The sequence below is a fragment of the Convolutriloba macropyga genome, chromosome 1 (genome assembly GCF_964194025.1).
Source record: "Convolutriloba macropyga chromosome 1, txConMacr16.3, whole genome shotgun sequence".
NCBI lineage: Eukaryota > Metazoa > Xenacoelomorpha > Acoela > Convolutidae > Convolutriloba > Convolutriloba macropyga.
Window position 1 is genome coordinate 9259522 of NC_134468.1, and position 16355 is coordinate 9275876.

A 16355-nucleotide genomic window follows, 5' to 3' on the forward strand; every position below is an offset into this window, starting at 1 on the left:
TGATCTAAAAATCAGCTTACAAAGTTATAAAACTTGAAGGAATAGTAATCTGCAATGTAGAGTTTATTTATCGCCAAATTTAGGTGCGAATTTTATGCGCTTTAACCTATCCAACAGTTGAAATCTTTCAGGTCATCAAAAAGAAACAGACGGACTAATTGATATCCCTAGTTGAGAACACCGAATAGAACGACAAAAAATTTAATAGTTCAGCGTTTTCGGTATTTTTGAAATATCTAGACAGTGATTTTTTGATGTTTTGTTCAGCTGAAAAACACAAAACTTCCGTATGTTGGTCTATTAAAAAAGCAAAACCTAAGTTCTTGTAAAATAGAAACTGAGAAAGCGAACAGTCCACTTATAATCCCAACTGATAAGGATTAATTGTCAATTCTAATCTCATATTGCTCCAATAACTAATCAGTACACCTTTAGTTCGGATCTTTGTATTTCAGAACTGATTTTTGTTTATCCTAACCTAGGCACAATCAGAAACAACACTTCGAAGCTCATAACAAATGTTTTCATGAACAGATAGGAAACCAGAAAACCAAGTGAATATCTGTTCAATGCATCGAAAACTGTGGATCAATAAAAAAAATCACCTAACTAATTAATTAGGCTTCTTATAATTTAAGCTAAAATAGCGGGACTTTGGCATTTTATATAAACGGTTGCGATGTTCTATATTATGAGAATAAACCATTAAACTTCAATTAATAAACATTTATGTTTTTTAACTGCTCAAAAAATGCTTATATTGTAAGATCTTCCAAGATTTCTTACAAGTTAGCCAAGTTCTACAAGATGACTGACACACACTTATCTTGTAAGATCTTGCAAGAAAAGCGTTTTTTGGAAGATTCTTTCCAGGTCTTACAAGATAGACGTGTAAGGTCGAATAGTTTTGTTTTATCTTAGCAGCAATAGCATAAGAAGAACTGCTATTTTTAGCACAACTTCCGGTGAGTTGAATGTGTTTGACCTTTGCAGGGGATATGAATTAATACTTAGTAGACAAGTAGCAAGCTAACTATGTAGATTTAAAAAATATCCTGGAAAGATAGTCGTGTCTGTTAGTGTTATTATCCTAATTTCACCCAATCTCAAAAAATTAATTTAGATGAAAATAGAAAAGTCTGATAAATTATAAGTTTTTAAAACTCTAATTAGAACCTTGTAAAACATACAGATGAGCATCGTAGGCTTCTCTATAACTATAAGTTAAGAAAAATTTAACTAAAACTTTCAGAATACTTCACGCCAAAACATTCAAAATCTTTAACTTTAAATTTTGATAAATTGTGAAATATGTGAGCAAGATAAATAAGGCTTTAATGAAAACCCAATTCCGTGAAACAAAATGCAAAAATCCTACAAATTTGACAGCAATGTTAGGTTTTCGTATTAAGAATTTTATAAAGATCTTAATAAGATATTTCATTAAAATTGCTAGGAAATATATTATCTGTAAATGATGCTACATTTGACTTTGTTACTCCCATTTTCAAGTGCAATGCGTTATTCCCGTTAACGCCAAAAAAATTGTCAACTCAGAAACAAAAAGCAGTTAAATTAGAAAAGTGAAAAAAGTTCAAATGTTTGAGTTCGTCAAGTCCTAGCTGCAAAATCAACGTAATAAAAAGCAATGCAAGCTAAGAATTGGTAGAGTCACTGTTCTTCTTGTAAGAGGGACAAAAGGGGGCAGGGATTCCTCCTCAAGTAGTGTCTTTTTGAGCAGAGGGTAATCTACCTTTCTTTCTATCCAGTAATCTAAAAATAAGAAATGAATAAAAAATTTTTGTTTATAGGATGTTTAGTATGCAAATGTCTAAATATGTAAGAACTTGCAAGATGTTATATTTCAGTAAGAGCTTCTGAGCTAAAAAGCAAAGCTATAAACGGAAACCTTCTAAACAATCACGGCTTTGTTACATTCTTTGAGAAATTTTTAGCGCTCTTACTTCAACTCGGATTCAAATTTACAGGATAAATCAACTTAGCTCACTAATATTGACAGACGAAACAAATTTACCGCTGAAAAATGCAATTGTTTGATTCAATCACCGTATTAACCGCAATTCCTGCAAATTTAGAAACTTTTGACGTTGAAAACCACCTTAAACCGGGACATAAACTTACAGGATAATTGAGGATAATTTGAATAATTCATTAACTTACCAATATTGACGGTGACAAACATTCGGAGCCTGAACCGCTTCAGAAATATTTTTCCATCAACTGGCCATATTACAAGCAGGGCTCTCTCCACACACAAAAAGAGCAATACAGGCGAGGTAGTGGTCACCGTAGCCCCGTTGTAGATTGCTGTCAAATAGCACCCCAGTTTCTCAAAGTGTAACTCGTCTTCAATCGACAGGTGGTTGGTGTCAGCGGGGTTGTCATTCTGTGTTTGTTGTGTGAACTTTGGGTAGTGGAATCGGATTATCTGGCACGCGAGGTTGACAGGGCATACAACCAGTCCGTCAACCAGCATCTAAAAAAGATAAATTTGTCAACAGACAGACAATAGAGCAGTTTGAGAAGAAGGAGTCCAAACTAGCTCAATTTTAAACGAGAGAATAATCCTGGATAAAATAAAATAAAGGAGTGGCCATATAACTGACAGAAAAGGGGTCGTTCTCGGCTTTAGATTACCACCCCCTCCTACGCGCACATAAACATACATACGAAACTATAACCCCCCCCCCCCCTATGGTATATACGTTATGTGACCACAAAAGCGAGGAGAGTGCTATAATGGGAAAGACCCCAAAAAGACTCAGACAAAAAGTACAAAGGAAGCTATATAATATTGAGATATCAAATATTTCTAAGACAAGGGTTAAAATTTTCAGAGAACAGAGGCATACCCACACATAAGAGGTTCAATAAAGCAAAATAAACAGTCAAAAGAAATCAAATGCACAGTCCTAGACGAAGCAGCTCAAAATTATTATAGTAAAATTAGATTATAGTAAAATAGTAAATCAAATTCTCGAATCACGATACTTGATTTCTATACTCATAATAAATCTATATAGTGATCTTGTTACTATTCACTTTGTTAAGGTAAAATGTCAGATTAAAATTTTTGAACGTCTGAATTCGAAAAAGATGTCAAAGAAGGCATATATTATTTTAACTCTTCTAAAATTTTAGGGTGTTTCAGTTCATCTGCTATGATTCTCAATGCTATGCTTCTCTGGACACCTAAGACCCATTTTGCGGCCATTTGATCGTGTTGCACACCATAACAAGTGATCGCTAGTCCGAACTTAAACTTTTTGTTTTTTTTTCAAGAAATCTTCTATCATTTTTTCAATAAACTAGAACAATCCCCTCACTTGAGATGCGAACTCTAGTTTCATCAGTAAAAACATATTACCAGAAAGAGAAAGGCTACTTTAGCCTATTGACACACATTTTGACCGAAAATACCTGCTTTCCTTCTTCAAACTGACTTTTTTGAAGCATTCCATGAAAAAACTCCATATTTCTTGAGAGGTTCGTCTAACTGTAACTCTGGAAATTGTAGCGGAAAAAAGTGTTATGAGTAACTCTGATACTCTCCAGAGCGGTTTTGGGATCTTTGTTAACTCATTTTTCTCTGAGTTTTTTGACATTTTTACGGAGTTCTTGATTTTTTGGCCTCTAAATTGTTATTTTTCAGACAACGTTTGTATGCTTGATGTGCACTGGAAATTGATTTCAAATTGAGTAGTTTTTTTAATAAATTTGACCGTGAAAATCCATAAAAATTGTCCATGAAAATCCGAACAAATCAGTTTAACCGTCTTTTCTGTTCAAGAGGAGAAAATGAGAATGAAATTTCTCTCAAAACTTCTAATTCTCAAGCCTTAGCTCAAATCATCCTTATGAAGCAGAAAAATCCATGAAAATCGTCAATGAAAATCCGAATAAATCAGTTTAACCAGCTTTTGTGTTCAAGCGGAGAAAATGAGAATGAAATTTCTCCTAAAACTTTTAAATTTCACGCCCTAGCGCAAATCATCTTTATAAAGCACTCATCAAGCTTTAAAAACAGAAATCATGATGTACATAGCTTTTTGGTACCTTGGTGTATCTCATGCAATAAATTTTATATTCAGCAAAAAAAAAAAATTATCATAATGTAGTGAAAGCAGTTTGAACTTTTACTAAACAGAATCCTAAAAAGTACTAGGTAACATCAGCTAATCTGTTAGAGAATTTGTACTCATTATCAATGGGTAGCAAAAATTGACGACTCACTTTAGAATTGAGGTGTTTTTATTGTAAATTCTCTTTACTGGGCTTTCATTTTATTTTTGAGGGTGAAAGATTGACTGTTATCTTTTCTGTTAACTTTCGCGATTATAAGAACTTTGCTGAAGTAAATTCATTGACCCAAATGTCCCATTTAATCTCTATTTAGATTTGAGTCTATTCTTAGCATTTAAAATTTCTCTGATAAGAAACAAAAAAGAAAAGAAGAAATTGTCTTAGAGGTTTTGCATATTCTTCACTTAAATCCGAACATTCCAGTGTTAATTCCATAATTTTTAAAAGCTTATCGATTGAAGGGTAAAAATTGAGGCTCTGCGCGTGGGTGGAAAAAAGAGCAAACAAACTGAGCACGTTAGTGATTTGTTTCCCTTTTAAGTTGTCAAAAGTTGATTCCAAATTTCGCTTTAGGGTGGAATGTGGGCAAATATAGGAAACAGTGTTGTCTGATCGTAAATATATAACACTTTTTTGCGTTGAAACTTGGGTGTTCTCTCCAATATAGCCCCTGGATATATCTTCCAACTCTGAATATATATATTTTTTTCTATTACCCCGCCCCTAAAGTATAGTCCCAATTATGATATGATTGCGTTATCCTTTAAGTATGGAAACTTGTTCATGCAAATTTTCAAAACAATGACAACTTTCTGTATGGAGGAAAATTAGGTATGGAAAAATTGAAAAAAAAATCAAAACAAATTAAAGAAATAAATAAAAAAAGTGATTAATATTTCTTTTTTATACGGATAATTGTATCAGTTCTATTTTACCTATTAGCAGCTTATCGAAGTTCTATCAAATAAGCTATCATAACAATCAGTAATATCAATTTTGTAGAATTTGTTTAAAATTACATTATACCAATTTCAATCTGTTTTTTTGTGGTCACATACTCGCGAATGTTACATAAATAATAAACGGTAACGCTCGGTAATGTGCGTACGCACATAATGTTCCGACCTTGCTCATCCATATTCTTGACTTAATTGAAATTCGATGTCTATATTTAAAAAATCATTAAAAAATAAACCAACATCAGATAAAACCTAAACATAACAAATTAAACAACACCTTATAAGAAAAAATATTGGACCTGTTCTCAATGCGCGGGGTAACAGGTCGACAAAAAGGAGCAAAAAGTTGCAAAGTTCAAGAACACGTTTTTTAAAAACAATTAATTTCAAAATGAATTAATTGATAAACCAATTAATAACTGAATTCACAAAAATATTCAACTATATCTCTATAATATTAAGAGGATCAAGTGACGAGACTGCAAAATAACAAATACGGCATAGAAAATTAGAGTGAAAATTGTACAGAATAGAAAACTCGAAAAAATTTTGGAACTAAATGGTCGAAGCCGTCGGACAGAATATATCACCAGCCGCAAGAAAGATTTAAATCGACAAAACAACTTGAAACTTCTTATTAGAGAGATTGAGTTTTACGATGACAAAAAGAAAAGCAAAAGAAGGCAGTTGAAAAAAAAACATTTTTGAAAGTCATTACCCCATAGCTAATTTGAAAGTCATTTGAAACTCATAACAAATAGCCATAAACCGAAATCTTTGAATAAATTCCAGAACATGTGTTGGCGAAAAAATACAGACATCTCTTGTCCTTATCAGGTATGTGCCATACATCAGAAAGAAAGACAAAATAAAAATCTTGAGGTATGCATATTTAACAGTGTGAATTTTCCCAACTACGCTTTTTACCTGTCAAAAATTGGTTAGTTCAACAGGGAAACAAAAAGGAAATAATAGAAAGTGCAAATTGGCTCAAAAAAATTGAAAACTCGTAATATCAAAGCCAAGAGACCAAACGTTAAATATAGAACAGTTACGGACATTGATTTAAATCTTATTAAATGGGTTTTCGCCTCATTTTTACTAAGACTACGTCAGAAGTTGAGAGAAATAGGATAAAATATTGGCAAAAATTAAGAAATTCACCGTCAATTTTTAAAACATAAAAATACAAAGTCATAGGAGACATTAGATATCAACTAAAAGCACTCTCTAGGTTCCTTTTTGATTAGGGGACTCAGTAATTGGACTATAAAAAGTAGAGCAAATTAAAGCAAATTTAAGAATTCCATAAAATTTCAGAAATAATTGGTCAGAGCCATCAAAAAACAGTGAAGGAAACCCAGAAACCATTATATCAATGATTATTCAACGATGTTTTTGTATAGCAATTTCTAACAATTATTGACCCCTAATTTGAATTTCTTGTAGTATTTTACATAAAAAACTTAAGATGAAAAAATTTTTTAAGAAATCTAAAAATTTTTTAACATCAAAATACATGGTGAGATCAGACTGCGCGGCTACAAAACACTCATTTTTTTGCGAGATATACCAATTTTTAAGGTTGATGAAAGGTTCAAAGTTTGCAAAATATATCAATGTTCAATCAAAGTTTTTTAGTACGTCAAAAATAAAAGTGCATTTGGTATAATTCTCGGGTTTATAATAGAGGACTCGCTAAGCCAGCGGGAGCACAACTAGCTCTTTTTTGATCTTGAGGAGAATATTGTCGCAATTTTAAGGTGTCTACTTTCAGCAAATTTAAAGCAAAAGGGCTAAAAAAGCACATTTGATCATATTTTGAAGAAAAAAGTCAGAATTTAGAATAATTTAGCACAAAATCTAGCAAAAAACAATTCTACAATCTTCCTTAACCTGTTCAGAGAAAATCAATGACACTACCGTTGAGAATTCTAACATTTTTTCAGAAAAGTTTAGCAAATTTTTTTCAAAAACCAGGAAAAAGTGAATAAAAAACAACAGAAGATGGTCTACTACTCACAAAAATATAAACTTTAAGTACTCCCATTAAGAAATGAAAATCAAATAATTCGTTTGAATTCCAGATTTGCTGGACGGACTTTCTAACGATACCACTCACAATTTTCTACGACGATTATATCGATCGGCCAAATCGGGGGAGGGGGGTTCAATTACGGATAAACCTTTTATGCTAGTTGAAAAAAACTTTGCTTTTTATTCTCTCCACTTACGGAAAACCGCTTCAAATCGGCCACCCGGATCTTTGTCCAACATGACCTCAATACTGTAAAAATCCTTATAAAATTCTGTTTTTTAAAAGGAAAGCGTAATGTTCAGGGCATTAAAACAAGTTCCATAACGTAATTCAGTAAGCATTTACGCACAAAAAGGTGTGCATGATTTTAAACATTCTGCCCGTAAGATGAGCAGGACTTTAAACATTCTGCCCTCTAAATGTGCATAATTTTAAACATTGCGCCCGTAGGATTGGCATGATTTTAAACATTCTGCCGGTAAGATATGCAGGAACTTTAACATTCTGCCCGTAGGATGTGCATTTATTTAATTATTCTGCTCTTAAGATGTGAATGATCTTAAACACACTGCTCGTACGAGGTGCATGACTTTAAAAAATTCTGCCCATAGGATGTTCATGACATTAAACATTCTGCCAGTAGGATGCGCAGGACTTTAAACGTTGATGCGCGCGATTTTAGGATGTGCATTACTTTATTTATTCTGCTCGCAGGATGTGAAGGATTTTAAACATTCTGCTCTCAGGATGTGTATGGCAGTGAACAGACTACGATAGGGCGCGTAAAATGAGAGAGACCGTAACTCAGAAACAATAGTTGCCCTCTTCGCTTACATTCAGCGCTTGAGTGAACAGATCAACTCTAGAAAACACAGGTTTTTCTGAAATGGCTGTTATTTCTGTAATCATAATTTCAACAAGATGAACAGCAAAAATCATGCTTACAGGCAGGCGTCAAATCATACTTACACGCAAAGGTTAAATAGAGTGTTAAAAATTTAAATAGAGTGTAAAAAATTATAATAAACTTATGAATTATCTTCGAAAAATGAGAAAAGTCGATAACATTAAATGTAACAGTTACACTTGCATGAATGATTTGCAGACGGAGAAAGATGAGCTTACAAGAAAGTTCATGTTCACTTTTCCGAATAGTCTTCCGAAATTCAGTAAATCCATTCTGGCGTTCATAACAAGCCGCTGGTTCGAATTGTATTGTGATTGCAACGTTTCGATTATTTTGACCATCGCTATCTGTTTAGCTATCAAATAGCTTTGGTAGTTTCACCGACGTCAACTACTTCACAAATGACAAAGCTAAGACCGGATGAATGCGAAGACACGTGTCGATTATGTAGATACCACAAGCATCCTAAGTTTTAGGTAGATTAAGGAACCAAAAGCAGCTTAAATTACACTGATAGGAAAATCTCACATCTAACGCATGAAACTCAACAGATATCATGTTAAATGTCAACAGAATGAAAAAGAAAGACTCTACGCTATATAGACCTCTCGTGAAATTTTCAACATCTTTTGAACAAATTTGATCGAAGTCCGAGATGAAGTGAGTGACGTGGGATACTTTCCGTACAGCTGTTTGTCGACAGATAAACAGATGGCGAGGTTCAAAGGTGACTGTAAAATTGGGTTCACAACACACTTTTTCAAAACCACATGTTTAAAGATAAAATTTCCTCAAAAGTGATATCAGTACCATGGGATATTCGATCTACCTTGTTATTTTTAAATAATTTTAAGCTGTTTTATACCATTTCTGGGGTTAAATATTTCTGGGGGCGAAAAGGGAGAAAGGGCTTCAAAGCAACAGACCCCCAAATGCCGACCCACTACCCTCGAAGCTTGACTCTTGTTGTAACGAAAAGCGGCTACATCAAACCACTCGATTTCCAAACGCTAGGCCTACAAAAGAAATGCAAAATGGAGGCGACCTTTTCGATAAAAATCATCTCAATTCGAATATTTCGAAAACACTGATTTTACTATGGACAGTCTGCAAATTAAAAAGAAAAACGGTTCTTTGCTTCTTTTTTCAATTCCATATCTCGTCGTACCATCGATTGATATCTGATATCTATCGTAGATTGCTAGCTAACCTGAACATCTTACGATCGGTGTGTTCAATGATGTTCACACTCTGATAGCAGAGATTCAAACCCTGTGGGCAAGTGGTCATCATCATCCACATCGGATTGGCAGTCTGTTGAGTGCCATGCACATCAAAATTGCAGACTGATAGAGATAATGCGAATGAATTGACAAACTATCAGCATTATGTGAATGCATAACTCAAGAGAAACAAAACTGGTGATATTCTGCACAGAAAGTATCTAGAGTTTATATTTGTTATATATTGGTATAGAACTGGTTGTTCTGCAATGCATATGACTCAGCGCTGAATCGCTCGCCAAATCAAATTCCGCGCAGTCACAGCTTCAGAGTGCTTCTATTTGATCATATTACGTGAACTGTGGTCGAAATTTCATATTTTAATTGTCGGCTATACAACTTGTTGGCCCTTTCTTATTATTAATTCACGCAAAGAACAAACTTATTTTAGTATGTTTAAACGAGCTACAAGATGCGATAAAACAACTAATCGTGAAGTTTTCCTCTTTGCAAGGTCAGATAAGATGTCATGAGAAAATTCAAGATTTTGCAAGGTTTTTTAAGTAAAAAATCATGTGATTAGTCAAATGAGACAACCTATTTCAGAAAGCTCTTTTCGCGCATGCGCATACTGAGGCAGAAGCAGCTGAAATAAACAGACCACAGAGTATTTAGCACTACAGCACAAACCCAGTTGACTCTGTTTAAATTTATGACTTTTCTTGCAAAATTTATCAGATTGCGTTGATAAAAACAGATTAGAGTAATTTGGCAGTTTGAGATTTTCACTGGCATGTATACTACTTATCTTTTCCTGTGTTTAAATTAGCTAGAAAAAATTTTACCAGTTGCCTAATTTTTTTTAATGAAATATATATATATATATATATATATATATATATATATATATATATATATATATATATATATATATATATATAGACAAAATTGAAGAAGTATTCTGAAGGAAACGAGATGTTTTTCGCTATTATCAAAAGATTGGTATATTTCTGATCAAAAAATTATCCTATAAAATTTTAATTTTTAATTTACATAAAATTATTACAGAAGAAGTGATCGGCCGTTTTGTGTAGGCATTTCTTATATTTTGTGGGTTTCTAAAAAATGTAATGAGGCAAAAATTATTCTGCGTTTGCAGTAAATCTCTTTTTTGCCAATATGAAATTTCAGATGAAAGTCATGATTTCAGCCTATTGAAGATATTTTAAAAAATTTGAGGTATAGATTTTCCATATTATACAATACTGAACATACAGTGGCATAGGGAGTTCAAATAAATGCTGGTGTTACAGGAACATTTTGTATTTGAAAACTTTGTTGCGTTTCAACACAAAATATTTTTTCATCCATTTAGTCTAAAATTTAAAGATTGACACATGCCATAGTTTTGGTTAAAGACGATTTATCTATCTAGTTTTGAGGTCATTTTTTTGGTTTAAAACAGCAAAAGCTTAAGAAAAGTTGAAAAACTCTTTTTTATGCCATTATGTCGGAAACACACTTCAAAATGTTTTGGTTTCCATTTACCGCCATTTTCAACGATTCCTTTAGAATTGAGTAGTCCTTCAAAAACAACTCAAAAAAACGTAAACATTCAAAAGTAAAAATCAATTTGGAGGGAAACTCAGTTTTTCTAAGCGAATCAGAATTTCTGCTCATTGCTGAAAGTACATGTTTTTTCTTTACAAGAGCATAGATAAGTGATTCTTCAGAAAGCAAGAAAAGTTCAAAATTGGGACAGGAAAGGAAAGTGGGGATAAGATGGCAGTTGAATCGGCATAATTGGCAGAAAGAACTCTCGAGTGAAGATCACAAGAGTTTTTGCAGAAGGCACTCGACATTTGATCAGTGGTCGTCATGTTTTCAACAATGCACTTCAAACTCAATTTCACATAAATTTTGTTATCCTTTCAAGACGGCGTTTCCTGGTGGAAATAGTTTAGCAAACAAAATTTTTTTCATTAAAAAAGACTTTAAGCTGACCTGATTATATAAAAGATAAACAATTTATTATGAAAAAATTCTCAGTGCATTGAGTCCCACTCACGATACAAAAGGCCAAATTGAAATTATTTAATCAAAGTTCATTTTTTCAGCTGGCATAATTTATGGGAAAAAATGGTACAAAACAAACGAGAATTAAATTTGGAGGGAAAACGGTGTCGAAGCCGTTACAAACATAATGTATTGCGTATAATCAATTGAGTTTTCTTTGAATATCAATAATGGGATATTTAACCTCGAAATCGTGACAGGTAGACAAAAAAAATAAGGGGCAAAGTTGAAGAATACATTTGTTTTTTTCGACAAACAATTATTTATAAAGACATAACAACATAAGCCATCACCTGAAATCACTGAATAGGTTTGTTTATTTCTCTCCAAAGAAAGACGTTGAGATCTGTCATTATTCAGAAAATCTCATACGTCTACACGAATGATTTTTAATGAAAAATAATAATTTCGCGGTGTCATGTGATGAGTTTTATGGAATCTGAAAGCTTTTTGTCGTTGAGCATACAAGCAAAATGAACAGTTTGAAGTTCCTTTTAATTTTTTACCAACACTGTTCACAATATTTTGCATATATAAACCGGATCACATAACTCATTTCAGTGTCATTTCACATATCTAAACTTGAGAGAACAAAGTCGATAAAAGCTCGAACGATATCTTCAGTGAGTAGCATCCCGTACTTTGGTCTCAGAGCATTTCAGTTCTGAAACATGAGAAAACTCTTCCACCAGCACTGAACCAGGAAAATCTAAGAGTATTTGAGGTTTTTTTCACTTGACAGACTGACGGCATTGAGATCAAATATCTATCTCAACTGAGCATGGGTAATAACTGCCTGGTTGCTTTCTGTGAAGAAGTAATAACAGCCTGCTTATTCACTGTACAGTCTGACATGGTTTTTATCATGTACAGAATACAATCAGAGAAATTTCGTAAACGCAAATTTTCGAAAATTTGACATGTCAAAATGGCCGCCTCTAGTAAGCTAATAAAAATAGTAAAATCGTTATTCCGCTTCTTCTTATTGCATTCTAATAGTACGATTCAGGTCCAGCGGATCCGCTTCCGAATACACGCTTCCGAATACACGCTTCCGAATACCCAGAAGCAGTCGCCGCCGCCGCCGCCGCCGCCGCCAGCGCCTAGCACATTGCCCATCCCAATTTATCGGCACATTGGTTCAAATATTATCGTTTCTGAGTAATGCAACACTCCACAAGGTCACACCTGACTGTCCTAATCTTTTCCTTCCGTTTGCTGAACTTTTTCCCACGTGCCATTGTCGGTTGCCATCATCTCAAATCGCTGTGAACAAGTGACGATCATCCTGGAGACAGCAGACAGCGACTGCCCAGCTTCAAACAAGTTTCGAAAAATGTAAATTTTGAAAAAAAAAGAATGATTAGGTTGTTGATGTGCTGTGAGTGTCGCGGGTGGGGGGGGGAAGCCCCGAATGACAAATCACGTACCGTTGTAATATTTGGTTTGAAAAGAAAGTGTGATTCGGGGGAGGGGGGGGGGGGTTGGGTTTGATCTCATCAAACCCAACCCCCCCCCCCCCCCGAAACAGAATGTATGTTCCCAATTAATATTAAACAAACACCGCCAAACCAGCCTTGATACAAACTACCAGCCAGATGTTCCTCAACTTGTCTTAGTAATGAAACTATTTCAATTAATGTTCCCAATTAATATTAATGTTCCCAATTAATATTAATGTTCCCAATTAATGGTGTATGTTCAGGTGTATGTTCTCATCCAGAACAATTCTCAAAACTGGTTAGAAGTTGGGCAGCTGCTGTCTGTTGTCTCCAGTATGATTGTCACAGGTCAACAGCAATTCGAGAAGATGGCGTCCAACGATGGCGCCTGGGAAAAAATTCAGCCAGAGACGGGAAAAGACCAGTACAGCCAGGAAATATTCTGTGGAGCAGTTTTATGATCCAGAAAGCCTAAAATTCGTGAAAAAGAGGCAGAACTAAAACTAAAACAAACTGAAACTAAAACCAATTATTAGTTCGTTATTAATACATTGTTATTCATCATTTGCAGCATTTTCATCATTTCATGATTTCATCATTTCATGATTTCATCATTTCATCAATTCAATTCACTTTATTCACTTTTCATCTTTAAATAAGCAAGTTCAGAGGCCCAATTACATGTATATATAATTATGCATGTACAGATGAAAGCCAGACGGCAATTAGGCATGAACAGATAGTAGCCAGGCGGTAATTACGCGCGAACAGATAAAAGCCAGGCGGTAATTACTAATGCTCATAGAGAGTCCTTCAAGTGTTACTTATGTCAAGAAAGAAACCCGTCTGTATAAAATTATGCAAAGAAGTTGTTCAGAATCACTCAAATGAATCACTCTGGAATTTGCTCTGTAATTTTTTAAAAGTGACATGATCAGAAACAGGGTCATCCAAAAATCCAGAATGTAATTTTTAATGATTCAGTACTGATCTAGCATGACACTAAGGTACGGGATAGCTAATAAAAAAGCTTGTATAAAATATCTTTTTAAATACTTCAGTGATAGCAATTTTGTGTTAGCCATTATTACGCGTGAAGTTGAATTAGGAAACTAAGAACGATTCCAAGGACACATAGGGACACTTGAAACAAATTTTTTTGAAGACTGAAAACTAATTCTGATTTTAAGTTACCTTTTTTGAATAGAAAACATATTGTCTCAGATGGCAAACTCACAAAGTAGGTTTCTGAAAACCCATATAAGTCCCGTATGTGAAATTTTCAAACCCGCAATTTATAATGAGAGTAGAACTAGTATTTGCTAATCTGAGACCCTGGTTAATGCTCAAAAGTAATCCTGAGTAAAATGTATCCAATAATTTATAGTCCAGGGGTACTATTTCCCCATGAGAAGTGATTAAATTAACAAATATATTAATTGATTAACAATTATTTTGATGCCCTCCATTGTAGCCCACTTTAACCTGACACCAGTTTTTCAAGTTTGCGATATACTGCTTAAAATTTTCACATCGCAACCCGTTCTCAATGATTTTTAAGGCTCCATAAATGATTCATGTAGACCTCCTTCTGCTGCAAATTTCTGTGCAGAAATTATTCTTCGCATGTAAAAAATATTAAAGTGTTTTTAATTAATTCAAAAGTTTTAAATTTATTCTCAATTTCACAGTTTGAGAGCCACTTCTGACTATGAAGAAAACAGAATTTTTTGTAACTAAATAATAAGGGCTCAATATTTAAAATAACATGATAAAAAATTAGGCAAAGCAATCTATGAAAAGGCACTAGATCGAATTATTAAAGTATCATAGATCGTCCATTACTAGGGTCCTCGAATGTGCTTTTTGGGCACGGATTACCTTGCCTCATATCCAGTTTTTGGGCTTTTTCATAAATTTTGCTCCTTGAAAAGTGTCTGATAGCCTTAAAAATATTAAGGCGCTAATTCGGTTAATTAGAAATACGGGTTTGCCCCCTTAATCTCATTTTAGTTTATGAATCTGGCGCCGCAGAAGCTGATGGAGAAAAAATATTTATATTATATTATAATATTATATAACTCTTTATAGTGTTAAATGTATAAGGAATTTTGTATATGGAAACTACTGAAAGTTGCTTTAATTCTACTCGGTTAATCGGGAACTAATGCCGAATAAACAGAGCGTTGGTAGTGACTAAAAATTTTCCTTAAAAAATTTATTACTTAACAAAACACTCAATATCCCATTCTGCAGGCCAGCAGCCTTTTTTCTTTCAAAAATTATCAGTATCACTATTTTGTAACATTTCGTGTAGATATTAAAACCCATAACTGGTAATCACTCGCATCACTGCGCAAAAATTCATCTGTCTTGTTATTTGACATTAGTAGCTATGGTTTTGCTCCAGATAAACAATATTCTGTTTCAACATCAACAACAAAAGCGAAAACAACAGACAGAATTGATTGACAACCTTTCAAGTCATAAACAGTATATATTTTGGCAATATAATGAAGAAATCATGTATTGATTGTATAATATAGTTGAAACTAAAAAATATAGCGGTTGTAGTTTCAATTACAGCATTTTTCAAATGCTATTAACCGCAAGCTGACTAATCGAGGGAAATTTTGACAAGAACCAAAAATTTTGCAAAACAACGACTAAAATAAACTGTCAAATAATGCAAACTGCATATTGACACCGTCAATTGTTGTTCAATGGTGAATAGAATCAGAAATTTGAAGCCAATTGTTGGGTAATTTCAACTACTTTTTAGCGCTTTCTATCATAAGGCAAAAAAGGCTTTTGTAGTTTATACAAAAGCCTTTTTTTAATGCCGCGATCTGAAGAATTGTAATAAGCTGGCGTGATTAATGATTGTGATAGAGTCAAGTAGAAAAATTGACATTCCCCGTCAAAGAATTTTTCAAACGCTATGTAGCAATGCGCTGATAGCCGCTGAAAAAAACTGTTGCGGAAATTTGTTTAATCAATATAATGTTTGTGTTCTGACCCCACTTGTGGGGGGAGGAACTATATACTCAAATGGGTTTTTTTTTGTTCAGTCAATTTTGGCCGATCGATATATTCGTCGTAGAGAAATGTGAGTGGTATCATTAAAAAGCTCGTTCAGCGTAGAATTGAAAATTAAAAAGATTTTTTTGAATTTCGTTTTTTTTCGAAGAGTTATCGAGGATTGAAGTTTTGTGTGAACACGTGATAATTGTTCACTTTTAGTGTAATTTTTCTCCAAATTAAAACATTTTTTTAAAAAAAATAGTATTTCAAAATTAAATTTCAGGCCAATAAATGGTCCAATTTTGTGTTCCTAGTAGACTAAAAAAGACTAGTTCTGAACTCATAGGGAAATTCACTATCAAAAAAAAATCGAACTCTATTTGAGAGCACTTTTTTTTAATAAAAATTTTCTCTTTTTTGCTTTTTTAAGTCACCTAGAGACAGGTCACTTTTTTATCGAGCTTCTATTATTGACAAACCTCCTTTACAGTCAAATGAGGCCCAATGAACAAAAACCATCGTTTTCAAGGAATTGCTCATGTTTTTTTGGCTTCGATTCTGAGTTTTCGTAATTTTAAATGA

General features: G+C 33.6%; 1 protein-coding gene across 2 annotated transcripts in view; it reads right to left on the reverse strand.

The window, feature by feature from the left end:
• The window catches only part of LOC142345411 (uncharacterized), a 110885-nt gene that overhangs the window by 45615 nt on the left and 48915 nt on the right, over nt 1-16355 (reverse strand). Inside the window, exons 1-2 of one of the 2 annotated variants that reach the window (XM_075397467.1) lie at nt 9219-9380; nt 2182-2497 (exon numbers count right to left, since the gene is read on the reverse strand). In XM_075397467.1, the coding sequence (XP_075253582.1) occupies nt 2182-2497 (316 nt within the window). In that variant the 5' untranslated portion in view covers nt 9219-9380. Of the gene's footprint in view, nt 1-2181; nt 2498-9218; nt 9381-16355 lie in introns of those variants that run through there. The other variant, XM_075397460.1, reaches the window with a different exon arrangement.